This window comes from Manis javanica, chromosome 4, assembly GCF_040802235.1.
Source record: "Manis javanica isolate MJ-LG chromosome 4, MJ_LKY, whole genome shotgun sequence".
Lineage (NCBI taxonomy): Eukaryota > Metazoa > Chordata > Mammalia > Pholidota > Manidae > Manis > Manis javanica.
In genome coordinates, this window is record NC_133159.1 from 116,821,388 (window position 1) to 116,837,090 (window position 15,703).

The following is a 15,703-nucleotide window of genomic DNA, read 5'->3' on the forward strand; positions in this document are numbered from 1 at the left end:
GGCTGGCTAGTGATAGGTACTAGCAGATCACTCAATCTGGGAAGGGAGACAGGAAATATGGAGGCAGGGATGTAATTTCAGAAAAGATGAGGAGGTGGTGGTATCTGAGCAAAGACCCGAAGGGAGTGAGGATGTGACCCACACAGCGAGAGGAACAGAATTTCAAGTGGAGGGAATCCAAGCACAAGAGCCCTGAGGCAGAAGCGTGCTTGCAGCCCAGCGTGGGGGCAGCAGGTGAGCCAGGCAAGGGTGACCGAGGCGGTGTCACAGAGGAAACAGGCCAGATGTCGTGGGGTCTCAAAGGTCAGGATAAGGACTTTTCCCCTGGGTTGGATGAGAGGTCTTTCTAAGGTTTTAAAAGAACATCATCGCAGTAAAATTGAGCAGAAAAGTTGTTGCCACAGCTAGAGAAATTGATAATTATGTGAGCCACAGAATGCTAGCTAAGCCTACAGAGGCAACCATATTGTGACATATATGTCTCAAGTCAGTATGTTGTACCTCTTAAACTTACACAATCTTATACATCAGATTTATCTCAGTAAAAGAAAAATTGAGCAGAAAGTGCAGAGATTTCCCACCTAGTCCCTGCCGGACATATGCACAGCCTCCCCGGCTGTTGCTATGCCCACCTCAGTGGGACCCTGGGTACAGCTGATGGACCTACATTGATGCCTCCCTATCACCAGTCTACAGGTTACAGTAGGGATCTCTCTTGGTGCTGTACATCCTATGGGGTTGGACAAATGTCAGAGTTGAGAGACATTTTCCTCTTCCTAGTTCGCTGAATTTTTGTTATGAATGAGTGTTGGGTTTTGTCACATGCTCTTCCTGGTTTTTGACAGCTGAACTTCTCCCTGTAAACCAGTAAATTAACCCTCTGGCGTATACTTGGGTGTCACAGCCCCTGGGAACTTGACTGATACGAAGTGTGCTGAAGAGACTTTCTTACCCCGACCTCCAGGAGCTCACGAAATCAGGTTTGTGTGAACCCTCTAGAGCCCCTCATCAAGCCCCGGGAGGTGACAGGCTGACAGCTCCTCCCAATGCCGCCTCCCCGCTGATGTCTCGAGGGGCACCTCAGGGCTTTCCAGCTGTTTCCACTGATCTCTGCCTTTCCTGCCCTGAGACCACATGCTGGTTTAATTCTCATTGTCCATGGGTTCTGCTTCTTCCTTCCTTTGAGGGAGGCCCACAGCCACCACGAGCTTCCTTCCCTAGAGGCCCAGCACGTCAGCTGTGCAGTTGACCTCAGGCGGGGATCCGGGCCAGGTCCAGGAGAGGCACAGCAGACGGCTTTGGTCAGGACAGAACATTCACTTCCTCCTGAGCTGGGTGAAGACACCAACCAGGTCAGCGATTCTCACCACAGTGGGGAGAGGAGACAGAAGGAAGGAGAGCTCCATTTCCTAGTGTTGGCAGTTACACAACTATAAATCCTTGAGATTAGAGATGCTTCTAATGAGGAACCAAGGGCCTACACAAAGTACTAGATCTGCACTATGAGAGCAGCCTTGGAAAAAAGAGCATTAGAGAGGGTCTTTCTTTGTAATAAACTAAAAAACACCCTAACCCTTTCTCCTTGGTGGGGTACTGTATCATCCAGACCTTTTGATTGCACTACCAGACATTTCTAAAATCAGGGAAATTCTCTCTCTGCTGCCACCAGTTGCCAAAGAATCATTTCTGCACATGACACAGAGGCCCAGAGAGGTGAGGGAGAAGTCAAAGATGCCATAGCAGGGACGGAGCACAATATGGAATTGAATCTACCTCCATGCAAACAGCATAGTGCAGATAAGGGCTGGGCTGGCATCCTCGGTGTGGCTTCTACCACCATTCTGAGGTGGTATGAGTGTGGCAGTTCTCAAACTTTCTCAGCTCAGAAACCTTTCATGCTCTACTGGGGGATCTTAAGATGCACTTATAGAATGAGTCTTTTCCCTCCCTAAGCATGGTTTTGGCTGTCATGCACTGGCCATTTAGAAACCAGTGGCTCATTGGGTAATGCAGATCTTCCAAGATCTTGATACATTTGGAAGATTATTCATTACATATGATGGATACAATTTATTTTTTAAAAATCACATTTGTTAATCAGATCTCATCAAAAATGTCTTTAAGAATGGGAAGTTTACCATGGTGAACATGTTTGTTGAAATTCTAATTTTTGCTCTTTTGAAAACTCAGATTTTATCCTTGGCAATAAATACTGTCAATGTTTCCTTCTCGAAGTGAGAGTCTACCTTCATTCATTTCCCAGGAAATGCTTTTTATAGACTCAGGTCTGGGTAGCCAGTTGGCAATTGTCCTGTCATGGTATCCCATGATGACAGTGTCCAGTCCTGCTCACAACACAAACTGTGTGCATGCTTTTCCTGGAGTCAACCATATTGCATAGAGTGCTTTAAGCAGCCTTCTCATTTTGTCCTACATCTTAAACATCATGTACTTGAGGGTTGAGATTTAATAAAAATAATAGTTATTTCTGCTTCACCAAGGATATATTTTTTATTAAGGTATCATTGATACATATTATTATGAAGGTTTCACAAGAAAAACAATGTGGTTATTACATTCACCCTTATTATCAAGTTCCCCTCATATCCCACTGCAGTCACTGTCCATCAGTGTAGTAAGATTCTACAGAGTCATTATTTGTCTTCTCTGGGCTACATTGCCTTCCCCGTGACCCCACACACACCATGTGCACCAGTCATAATATCCCTCAATCCCCTTCTCCCTCCCTCCCCACCTGCCTTCCCCAACCCCTCCCCTTTGGTAACTGCTGGTGCCTTCTTGGGTTCTATTAGTCTGCTGCTCTTGTGTTCCTTCAGTTTTGCTTCGTTGTTATACTCCACAAATGAGGGAAATCATTTGGCACTTGTCTTTCTCTGCCTGACTCATTTCACTGAACATAATACCCTCTAGCTCCATCCATGTTGTTTTAAATGGTAGGATTTGTTTCTTTCTTACTACTGAATAGTATTCCATTGTGTGTATGTACCACATCTTTATCCATTCATCTACTGATGGACACTTAGGTTGTTTCCATAGAAAACTTTAAGGAGGATGAGTATTAGGTCTTCACCAAGTGATAAAATTCAGCAGTGAAACTGTCTGGTCCAGGAGTTTTGTTCTTAGGTAGTTTTTTGATTACCAATTCAATTTTGTTGCTGGCAATTGGTCTGTTCAGATTTTCTTTCTTCCTGTGTCAGCCTTGGAAGGTTGTATTTTTCTAGAAAGTTGCCCATTTCTTCTAGGTTATCCAGTTTGTGAGCACATACTTTTTCATAGTATTGTCTCATAATTCTTTGTATTTCTGTGGTGTCTGTAGTGATTTTTCCTTTCTCATTTCTGTTTCTGTTTATGTGTGTAGACTCTTTTTTTTCTTGATAAGTCTGAACAGGGGTTTATCTTTTTGTTTATTTTCTCGAAGAACCAGCTCCTGTTCTCATTGGTTCTTTCTATTGTTTTATTCTTCTCGATTTTATTTCTGCTCTAATCTTTATTAAGTCCCTCCTACTGACTCTGGACCTCATCTGTTCTTCTTTTTCTAGTTTTGTTAATTGTCAGTTTAGGCTGCTCATATGGGATTGTTCTCCTTTCCTGAGGTAAGCCTGTATTGCAATATACTTTCCTCTTAGCACAGCCTTGGCTGCTGCCCACAGATTTTGCGGTGTTGAATTATTGTTGTCATTTGTCTCCATATATTGCTTGATCTCTGTTTTTATTTGGTCACTGATCCATTGGTAATTTAGGAGCATGTTGTGAAGCCTCCATGTGTTTGTGGGATTTTTTGTTTTCTTTGCATAATTTATTTCTAATTTCATATCTTCGTGGTCTGAGAAGCTGGTTGGTACAATTTCAATCTTTTTGAATTTACTGAGGCTCTTTTTGTGGCCTAGTATATGATCTATTCTCAAAAATGTTCTGTGTGCACTTGAGAAGGTATATTCTGCTGCTTTTGGATAGAGTGTTCTGTAGATGTCTGTTAGGTCCATCTGTTCTAATACATTGTTCAGTGCCTCTGTCTCCCAACTTATTTTCTGTCTGGTTGATCTTTCCTTTGGAGTGAGTGGTGTGCTGAAGTCTCCTAAAATGAATGCATTGCATTCTATTTCCTGATTTAATTCTGTTAGTATTTTTTCACATATGTAGGTGCTCCTATGTTGGGTGCATAGATATTTATAATAGTTATATTCTTTTGTTGAATTGACCCCTTTATCATTATGTAATGTCCTTGTCTCTTGTTACTTTCTTTGTTTTGAAGTCTATTTTGTCTGATACAAGTAGTGTAACTCCTGCTTTGTTCTCCCTATTAGTTGCATGAAATATCTTTTTCCATCCCTTCACTTTTAGTCTGCGTATGTCTTTGGGTTTAAAGTGAGTCTCTTGTAGGCAGCATATATATGGGTCTTGCTTTTTATCCATTCAGTGATGCTATGTCTTTTGATCGGTGCCTTCAGTCCATTTACATTTAGGGTGATTATCAATAGGTATGTACTTATTGCCATTGCAGGCTTTAGATTCGTGGTTACCAAATGTTCACTTACTATCTAAGAGTCTAACTTAACTCAGTTAGTATGCTGTTACAAACACAATCTAAAGGTTCTTTTTTTCCCCTTCCTTTTTCTTCCTCCTTCATTCTTTATATATTAGGTATCATATTCTATACTCTTTGTCTATCCCTTTATTGACTTTAGGGGTAGTTGATTTGATTTTACATCTGCTTAGTGATTAATTGTTCTACTTTCTTTACTGTGGTTTTATTTCCCCTGGTGACAGCTATTTAGCCTTAGGAATACTTTCATGTATAGCAGTCCCTCCAAAATACACTGTAGAGGTGTTTTGTGGGAGGTAAATTGTCTGTTTTTGCTGACCTGGAAATTATTTAATCTTTCCTTCAAATTTAAATGATAATCTTGCCAGATAAAGTATTCTTGGTTTGAGGCACTTCTGCTTCACTGCATTAAATATATCATGCCACTCCCTTCTGGCCTGTAAAGTTTCTGCTGAGAAGTCTGATGACAGCCTGATGGGTTTTCCTGTGTATGTGATCTTTTTTCTCTCTCTGGATGCTTTTAATAGTCTGTCCTTATCCTTGATCTTTGCCATTTAAATTATTATATATCTTGGTGTTGTCTTCCTTGGGTCCCTTGTGTTGGGAGATCTGTGTATCTCCATGGCCTGAGAGGCTATCTCCTTCCCCAGATTGGGTAAGTTTTCAGCAATTACCTCCTCAAAGACATTTTCTATCCCTTTTTTTCCCTTCTTCTTCTTCTTCTGGTACCCTTATAATGAATGTGAATATTGTTGTTCCATTTGGATTGGTCACACATTTCTCTCAATATTCTTTCATTCTTTGAGATCCTTTTTTCTCCTGTGCCTCAGCTTCTTTGTATTCCTCCTAATTTCTATTCCATTTCCTGTCTCTTCTACTACATCTAATCTGTTTTTAAATCCCTCCATTGTATATTTCATTTCAGATATGGAATTTCTTAATGATTGAATCTCCATCCTAAACTCATCCCTGAGTTCTTGAATATTTTTCTGTAGCTCTGTGAGCATGTTTATGATTTTTATTTTGAACTCTCTTTCAGTAATATTGGTGAATTCAGTTGCACTTGGCCCTTTTCCTGGTGTTTGTGAGATTTTGGTTTGAACCAGGTTGTTTCATATTTTTATGTGGTGCCCTCTAGTGCCCAGAAGCTCTAGTCTCTGGAGCTGCTCAGCCCCTGGATTGATGCCAGGCATCTCAGGGGAGTAGCACTGGTGCCTGGGAGAAGAGCTGTTTCTTGCTTCCTGGCTGCAGTACTTGTCTCTAGTGTCAGAGGAAGTGAGCGGAGCACACAGGTGCAAGCCTCTGTGCTTTGTGTTTGTAGCTGCCATAGGTGGGGAGGACATTTTTTTAAAGTGTATCATTGATATACAATCTTATGAAGGTTTTGCATGAACATTCTGATTTTAATTCATCCATTTCACCAAGTTGCCCCCCTCAACCCCACTGCAATCACTGTCCACCAACATAGTAAGATGTCAGAGTCATTACTTGTCTTCTCTGTGCTGTACTGCCTTCCCTGTGACCAACCTATATTATGATTGCTAATTATAGTGCCCCTTATTCCCCTTCTCCCTCCTTCCCCAACCCCTCCCCTTTGGTAACCTCTAGTCCCTTCTTGGAGTCTGCTGCTGTTTTGTTCCTTCAGTTTTGCTTTGCTGTTATACTTCACAAAAGAGTGAAGTCATTTGGTACTTGTCTTTCTCCACCTAGCTTATTTCAGTGAGCATTAATACCCTCTAGATCCATCCATGTTGTTGCAAATGGTAGGATTCATTTTCTTCTTATGGCTGAATATTCTGTTGTTTACATGTACATCTTCTTTATCCATTTATCTACTGATGGACACTTGGGTTGCTTCCGTATCTTGGTTATTGTAAATAGTGCTACAGTAAACATAGGGACATCAAGGACATTCTTATGGGAAACTGGCTTTTTGCTTTTTTTCAATGGCAAGTGCATGGTGGTGAATAGTGACTACTGGTGCAGTTTGGTGTCTTTTCAGATTCCTGCTAAGGTGCCACAAGTTTCACCCACCATTGCTTTTACATGCTTAAATATTTCCATGATTGAAAGGGCAATGTCTTAGTATTATCATGAAATTTTTTTGACCTTGCAGACATCCTGAAAGGGTCTCAGGACCACCAGGTACCCAATCACACCTTGTGAACCTCTGGACTAGGGCAAGAGTGATATCTCAATGTCAGCTCCTTGCTAGCAGTAGGTAGGGACCCCTTCGGTTCCTAAGGCTTGGGAAGAATTAGCTCTGATTCTGGGCATATGGGCCAGGAAGGCCATTAGCTGGGTCTGATTCATAGTTTGTTGTTGGTGTTTTCAGCATCTCCTGTGTCACACTCCCTGGGGTCAAACCCAGGCCCTTCCTGGGGAGAGCTCACTCATACCTGGTGCAGCAGACAAGCCCAGAATTGACCTGCCATGGTGCCAAACTGGACTTTGTGAAAGCATGCTCAGGGGGATTCAGGTGCATTGGGCATCAGGGAAGATTTTGGAAGGAGGAGGAAGAGCGTGAGCCTTTAAAGAGGAGGACTTCTTGAGGTAGAGTGTTGGGGTGGGCACTAAATTACGGGCATTGCTTGAGCCAAGGGTGGGCTCTGAGGTGTAAAAACCCACACAGTGGAGAGTGAGGGGAAGCATAGTTTAAGGTCTAATTTTCCAAGATCTAGGCTAGATCAGTCAGGGTGCTAAGTGCTAAATAAAAAACTTGCACTTTATTCAGCAGACAGCAGGGAGATAATTAATGATATAACTGGCCCTATATTTAAGGCAAGACTCTATTTTCCTAATGAATAAGTGAAAAAAACTCAGGTATATCAGTATTTAAACTTTCAGGAATGTAGATGAACTAGTCAGATGCCTAGTTATAATATCTAATTTATTTAATTACACATACATATTTAAAACATATACAATAATACATTAATACAAAATATTGCTGCCCACCCCCATTCTCACATTTCAAGTAACAATTTTATCAAAACTGTACATGCACCTTGGAAATGTCTCCCTTTCTAGAGCTGTGGTTTCTTAAACCTTATCTCCTTCACTTGTGTCTAAGTTGTTTGAGATGCAGCACTTTAAAATACTTCTCCATTAAAATACTGTCATTGGCAAATTCGATCCCAGTCACCACAGTGTCAGCCCCCACCATCCCCACCGTATTGTGTTGGTGCAGGTTTGAAATCCTTACAGCAAAACTACTCTTAATGCTTTTGAAACTGCTTTGAAGAACTGGTTTACGACCTAACTCTTGTAATAGTGAAGAAATGGCCCCTGGAATAACTCCTGTTTCTCTCCAGCCCTCTTTTAGCCCATCCCATAGAAAACGTGCATAGTTTGAGCTTGTTGTGGACATGAGGTAGAGCAGTTGCGGGAAATGACCAAGTCTGCTGTGGGTGTGGCTGAAGAGTAAATACTTTCTTGGGAACAGAAAAGGCCAGACAGCTCTGGGCCCGTGGGCTGTTGGGTGAATTTTCATCGTGGATCAGGCGTTTCCTGGGGTGGGAAGGAAGCAGTGATGGAAGCTTGGAGAGATAGCTGGCAGTGTCCTGGAGCTAAGCAGATGGCAGAGGCGACAGCCTCCCCAGGGGCTGCCGGTCATGGGCAAGCTGATCCCAAGTCCTGGGCTAGTTGTGTATGTGGAGGGGAGAGGGGCTACCATGTGTTGAGACTGAGTGAGGCAGGGCAGGGACATGGGATGAGCATCATGGTTAACTTTTCCTATGATGAAAAATGCTGATATATAAACAGTGTAGTAAGAACAGGAAAGATTCCATCTTAAAGCTAAGATTTTAAAAACCATAAAGTTAGGAGGTAAGATTCCTAACAGATTCTTTAGCAAACAGACAATAACTCAACCCACTTTGGGGGCAGGGAGGATGGTCTTGACTTCTATGTTCCCAGAGGGAAGCTGCTATCCTGTAGAGGAACCAACCAATTTCCTGTTTTAAGTTTGCAGAATTACCTGGAGGACTGATCATAGAAGAGACATATCTCTCACTGGATATGAGCATTTTGAGACCACTTTATAAGTCCATACCCACTGGCCCTTTGTCACATTCCTAAAAAAAAATCCTTACAAGTGGGAACCCCCAGCCTTTCAGCGCCTCTCCTCTGAGGATGCCCCCACTTTTCCTCTCAAGTGCTTAAATTTAAATAAATCTTTCTCACTGCTCAACTTAATTGCGCTTTGTCTCTCTGCACTCTTCCAGCGGTTGAGGTTTCACCTGGTGCACAGGGAGAGTCCTCCCAGACGCAGCTGCCTGGCAACATGCGGAAATGGTATCTTAAGAGAAGAGATACATGCAGAATGGACATGTTCTGGAGAAACTGAGGATCAGGAAGTCTTTGAATCACAGAGGGGCCCAGCAAGGCTGCCCCCAGCTGGGTCCCTTGCTCTCTCCCAACACTCGTTGCATGAATCGTGTGTTTTCCAAGCTGCAAGAAGGGCAGGCAGTATGTTTGTTCTGGGCACTGCTGTGTGCCCAGTAACTAGAACAGGCACATACAGGTTCTCAGGAAATGTGTGCTGAGGAAGAAATGGAGAGGAGGGAAATGAAGAGGGGGAGAAAGGTACCAGTGAGATGCCAGGGAGGGTTGCGAAAAGGACAGCAAGAGAGACAGGCCAGGAAAGGCATGTCAGGACCGCAGAGGGCAGTGGGCATCAAGGACCTGGAAGACATACTGGAAGGAAATGAACCAGACAAGATTTGTGCAAAAGATCTGCTGGGACCCTGGGTGTGAGCCCCACAGCCCCAAGTCTAGCCCTGGAGATGTCAGGGGCACTGCCCTCAGCAAGGGCACTGGGGCCCAGGGAGCTGAAGACCATGGGGCTGAGACTGGCCTGTGGCCTCTTCTAAGTCTCACACCAAGAGGGGGCAAGACTTGGCTGGATGATCTCAGACCTGCCCAGTGACTAAGACAGTGTGCGATGTTTGGGTGCACTCGGGTTTGATAAACATCTAACACTCATAAAGGATTTATGTGCTCCTTTGAGGGGATCATGAGTCACAGGTCTCAAATTACATTTCTGTGTAACATGGGCATTTCCAGTACAAGGGAATGAAAGCATTTATCTCCCGTTACAAGAAAGGTTTTAAGGTGGTGGTTCTCACAAGTGAGGTCTTTGGAGCAGAAGCAGCATGTGGGATATTTGTTTAAAATGCACATTCTCAGGCTTCCCCCTGCCGCCAGACCTTCTAAATCAGAAACTCAGGTTAGGCCAGGAAATCCATGTTTTAACAAGTTCCTGATGCATGTGAAAGCTTAAAATCTACTACTTTCAGGTAATGGATGGAATGTTTTTAATAAATTTTAAAGCCCCAGCCCCCTAAATTTTTCCTTAAACCTTTGACATTTGCTATACTGGTCTTGTGTGAGTACCAATAAGCTGCAGAAGAGAGAAGAGCCAATGACGATTTGCAACAGAGCAGAGAGGAGGGGAGAAGGGCAGCCCAGCTGCCTGGGTTTGACTCCTGGCTGAGACCCTGGGGAATTCCTCTCCTCTGAAGCCCCAGGATCCTCACCTTAACAAGGGAAAAGCCAGTACTTACAAGAGTGCCATACACATCAAATGAGGTGGGGCCTGGTACACAGTAAGTATGCAAGTATGCTGGTTAATATTATCATCATAATTAAAGTAGAATTCAGAAGTTGATCACCTCATGCAATCAGCTCAGCAGCTAGCTAGGTCTTTCCAAGGTTGGGATTTCACATCACACACATATAGTAACTTTACACTAGTCTTGTTTACAGTTCCTAAGAATTCACATTTTACAAAGCTCTGCAGGAGGCCAACCTGTGGCCCCTTCTACCGTACTCAGGGGCCCGACATGATGCCCTCAGATGTCAAGGTACCCGCTCCTTGTCAATGAGGTGAACACCTGAGTGTTTAGTATTGCAGATGGAATGGCACTGCAACCAGCCCTTGAGCTGGAAGGCAGCTCGTGGAAGTGAGGTCAGAGGTCATGAAAGGCTGACCCCTCCTCAGGCACCTTTCTCCTTGTGGGTCTCCCTGTAGGTCTCCCTATGGGTCAGGAAAGTCTGGTGACTGCTCACAGAACTGTGGAAGGAATGAGTGTTAAATAGGCTCAAAAGGCTATCTTGAGTCAAAAATGCCAAGCATACATTTTAGATGGCACTTCCAACTTTCATCTCCTCCTCAGTGGAGTGGAAGCTCCAGGGGGCCTGAAGTTTATTCCTTCCTGCATCCTGTACCATAAACAGTGCCTGCCACTCAGTAGGCATTAAAACACTTTTGAATGGGTGAACACTTGTTACTAGGAGGAACAAAGGTTGCTCTCTGCCCAGATGAGGAAACCTAGGGTCTGAGAGCCTGCTGGACTTTGGTGAGCAAGGCTGAGCCCACTACTTAAGAGCTGCACTTATTCAGCTCCCGGGGCTCTTCAGCGGGTCTTCCAAGGTGGATTGTAAGGCGGATGGCGTCTGGGATTCCTACCATAAATGTAGGCAGATGCCAGCTTGGGATCATTTAGGGAGCGCCTTCAGGGACATTCAAGGTGGGGGGCTAGGGTATCTGAAGTCAGGGGAAATGACTATCACTACAATCCTTTTCTCATTGCTCCCCGGCAAATCACAGGGCCCTTGGAGTGAACTTAGGCCCACTCTCTCTAGGCACCGTGCCTACCTACATAGGTCCAGCAGCCCCAGCCTGTGCTCATGAGTGCTCCTCAGGAGGACTGCGCAGCAGTCCTGTAGGTGTTCGTGGTGCACAGCCATCCCGTTAGGCAGGAGCAATGTGACACCGACTGTTGATAGGGCAGGCAGTGTGAGGGAAAGGGACTGAGGAAATATTTGTTTGTACATAGCTACTAAGGCAGAAATACTATCCACCTTGTGACAGGCAAGCAGAAGGGCTTTTCTCCCCGAGTATGAATGCCCTCCAAGCCTTTGCTCACACCAGTCCTCCCAACGTCCGTCATGGCCATTTCCACCTGCTCAAAATCCATATAGAACCACACTTCCTATCTTGAGCCATTCCCAGTCCTGCCCAACCAGAGAGGCCTCCCAGATGCCTACAGTGCTTATCTTTAAGGGGCTTCCTACGGTAACTATTGGCATTTATTCCCACTTGTGGCTCCGGCCAAAGGCCAGAAACCTGGCCTTGTGGTGACCACCGAAGTGGTCAGCATTTACGAATTTCGTAACAATTACTGCCCTTCATTTGAAGTTTCGTATCAGTTGCTCATTAACAGAAATGCCCTCTATTTCCGGATAGTTGCTAAAGTGGGGATGGTGTTAATCCTTCAGAAGGATGTGGGGCAGCATGAAAAGGCCCTACTCCAGAAGGCCTGAGTCTAATGACTATCCCAAAACAGGCCATGGACCTACCCTTTTCCAAGCCTTAGTAACTTCTCCCTGCAAAAACGAGGGTGTTTTCTAGTTCCATTACTTTAGGACTGCATTTTGAGAGAATATACAAGTGACCAAGGATGGTTCACTGAAGAATTCTCCAGAATTCAGCAGTACTGTGGGAACAAGCCAAGAACACACCAACTGTTAGAGCAGTCTGGTATAATAGTCAAGGTCCTTTGGTTACATGTAATACAAACTCACTTCAGAGTGGTTTTTAAAAACCAAAATGAATTCTGAGAATACCTGAGGGTTAAACGAAGTCCAGTAGGAAGAGATCCAGAAACCAGCCAAGTCCACAAGGCTACCAGTGCAGCTGCTCTCAGATTCACCTGCCCTCATGTGTCTGGTATTTCTACTAAACCTCTCTGCTTGTCCATGCAGTGGCAGTTCACAGGTCCTGACTTCATGTCCCACATAAGCTATTATCCCAGACAGTGAGCTCTCTCCTGTCCCCTGCAAAATTCTTAAGATAAAGAATCTTCTTGGGCTCTTTGGATCAAGAGTTCAACCCCAATCCAGTCAATAGGCATGTGGGGGAGGGAAGAAGGAGAGGGAAGGGTCGCTGTACACAAACTTGCCCCACTCCTGTTGGAGGGAGAGGTCAGCATGAGTTGGGTGGGTACCTAAACAGTGCCATCAGACAGAGGGCAACAGCTTCAGCAGGAGCTAAGTTGTCAGTACTTTAATAAAACAAAGAAGTTTGGATTTTCTATTATTCATGGTGACCTTCCCCTCAAAATTCCTATTGAACTAGCTAAAGCTCTAGAAATATAAATCACATTTCATTAAGCTCTACTGAATTTTGAAACACAAGTACAAAAAGTCACTCCCTCTTTACTGCTCTTCACTGGACTTGGTTGTCATTTGCCTTTTACTTTCATAAAATCTTACAGGAGTGGTGTCTTACATCAAGTTATAAAGGTATCACTTTCTCACTAACATCTTTCCTTTTTTAATAACAATTTGTGTTGATGTCAGTGACATGATAAAGATGGTGTTCAACTGAGTTCTGCCAGGGAATCATATTTTGTGGGTACTCTGCATAAAGCCTGAAACATAGGTAGATGCTCAATGTCAGATGAATCCAATTCCAATTTTAAAATGAGTACAAGGATCTACTTTAGATCAAATACTACATCTGGCTAATAATTTCAGGCCAACTCTGCTTCTGAGTCCCACAGCAGGTAGAGCAGAAAAAAGGAACCGAGTTTCAAACCTGCTACTCTCCTCCTTATAAAAAAGAACCTTACAACTACTGACATCTCTAGCTCAGCACAAAATGTATACAAAGAAATTACTACATATTACTTTAACTGAAAGCACAGTTTAAAAAGGCTAGAATCTTCCAGAAATTACTCCAAAACATGCAGAGGCAGCAAGTCACCCATAACCACATTTTATTCTATGACCTTTATATTGCTTTTCTGTTAAAGACAAAGCAAAGTGAAAGGACAGACATATTTTGTTAAAAGAACAAAACGAGTTAATCACAGCATGTACACCTAATAAAACGTCCAAACACAAGGCTAAGTCCAGGAGTGGCTCGTGGTCTGGGTTTTTGTAAAGCAAATGGAAATATTTGGAAGAATCAACACATTTCAATAGAAGAGCCATAAATGCCCTGAAAGCAGAAAGTTGACACAATTTTAAATATAATTCATAGATATATACATATATATTTTAAAATCAAACACAATTAAATAGCATATGGTTTAAGTACATGAATACTTCATTTTAGAAGAATAACAGAGGTGGTACACAGTACCAAAAATATAGCCTTTTTGCTTCTGTTGATGAAACAGTGTGCCGTTATACAATCAAATATTGCAATGGAATAAATCTCTATTCATTCAAGACTTTCTCGAGACAAAGGTGATTAATAATTTTATATATATATATATATATATATTTTTTTTTTTTTTGCAAAGTCTGAGCAAAAGCACTAACACCTTAGAAAATGTTCTTTCCCCTCAAACAGTCACACCCGGTGAGGAAGCACCAACACCAGGCTAGTGGGGTGTGCTCACCAACGGTGCAGGCCCATGATGGAGGCACGGGCTGGATCCAGAAGCCAACTAAGAGAAAGTGCAGTGAGGGGGTCACCCACAGTCCCAAAAGAAAGGAAAAAGGAGGCCCCAGATGCACACTTCCCAGCTCACAGCCAAGGGGAGGCAGGCAGAGGTGGGTGCTTTTCCTCTATGCCTGCCCACCTTCTTCAAAAAAATTCATACAATCTGGGAATCGACATTTTGTCTAAGGTATTTTACGAGGAAAAACCAGAGTGATCATTATTATTTATTCCTTTCTACATATACTCTGAAGGGAAATTTAAGTAAGTCGGAGCACAAAATTCCAGAAGAACAAGGCCTAGTGCTCAAATTAAAGGAGCAGGGGACACACTGGTTTTAGTATACTGCATCTCAGGAGCAATTAAAATGTGAAAATTCTATACTGTGACCAAAGGGAAGGACAATGTCACTGTGACCTGCACATGCCCTGGCAGCTTCCTTGCAAATTAATGCCTCTGTGAAGGCGAACTGCATAATGGGCCTGCGACCCCCACTTACGAGCGCGCTGCTGCTCTGCCCGCTCCTGGAGGCCAAGCAAACACCTCAGCACCACCTTTATGACGCTGGTGGGGATGGGTCGCTGCTACAGATTGTGCATCAAACACCAGCTCCATGCTCACCTCCCTCGCACAGTATGTGGTCCCTGTCTATTCCAGTGGACTAGAACTCTTTCATAAATGGGTTATTGCCATTGGAAACTACTAATTTTCTAGTAATGTAAACAATACCACTTTGTCTCTTTGACTTCCACTGTGTGAACATCATGTGCAGCAAGTATGTCTACATGTCACTCTGCTTATGGTGGAGGTCTAAGATTGTCTGCTGTTCTTCCTTGGGAACAAGAGTGATATATCTGTGAAAGAAATACAGTGCTTTGTTTTCACTGGCTGTGTTGAAGAATCAAACCAAAGGAAAAATGTTCTCTTATTTTTCAAAAGCAGATTTCCTTTCTCTCAGGTCTTGAGTCATAGCTGAAAAAGAAAAAGAGAAAAGTAAGGTACATTTCTATAACCAGTACATATTATCATTGCAGATTAAGGAAGAAGAGAATCAACACATAGTGTTTACGATAACACTATCACTCATGACAGCCAGGATCTGGCTACACTCATGTGAGGTGAAATATCAGACTATCATTATTTTTGTCTTTGAGTGAATGGAAGCTTAAAGAGATCAAGCAACTCACCCAAGGTTACATTAACAAGGACTGGCACCAGACTTGCTTTCCATTTTGGTAATAGATATTAGAGCAAAGTATCTACTCTCTGACACAGTAATTCTGCCTCTATGAATTAATCCTACAGCATACTCTTAAGACAGATCAAAGACTTATACAGACATTCATAAAGTATTGCTGGTAACAGGGAAAAACCCAAACCTACATGACCACGCAGAGGAGATTTATTAAATGCAGACAGAGCCACAACAGGGGATACTCTTAACGTCTTTAGAAAGAAAAAAAAGAATTCTGACCTTCTTGCCTCCTAAGACCAAGCTCTGGAGGCTGCATGCCCCTTTACTCCCAGCACTGGGGAGGAAACAAACATCACAGAAAACATGTCCTTGCTATTTGTGGGAAGGGACACACACACATGAAACAAATCAGGAATGCTGTGAGGTAGCTGCCGTTAAATGCCCATGTATCTTCTACAGACAAATGTGGAGCAGGAGATTCAAAGCA

The 15,703-nt window shown here is 43.3% G+C and overlaps 1 protein-coding gene across 6 annotated transcripts in view; it reads right to left on the bottom strand.

The window, feature by feature from the left end:
- Positions 1-13,332: 13,332 nt before the first annotated feature.
- Positions 13,333-15,703, bottom strand: part of AKAP10 (A-kinase anchoring protein 10) — a 77,496-nt gene continuing 75,125 nt past the window's right edge. For all 6 annotated transcript variants that reach the window (XM_073234741.1, XM_037012955.2, XM_037012950.2 and 3 more), the window contains one exon: positions 13,333-14,993. Coding sequence is in view for 1 of the 6 variants with exons in the window: in XM_037012950.2 (XP_036868845.2) it covers positions 14,988-14,993 (6 nt within the window). In the remaining 5 variants the exon portion in view is untranslated. The remainder of the gene's footprint in view (positions 14,994-15,703) is intronic.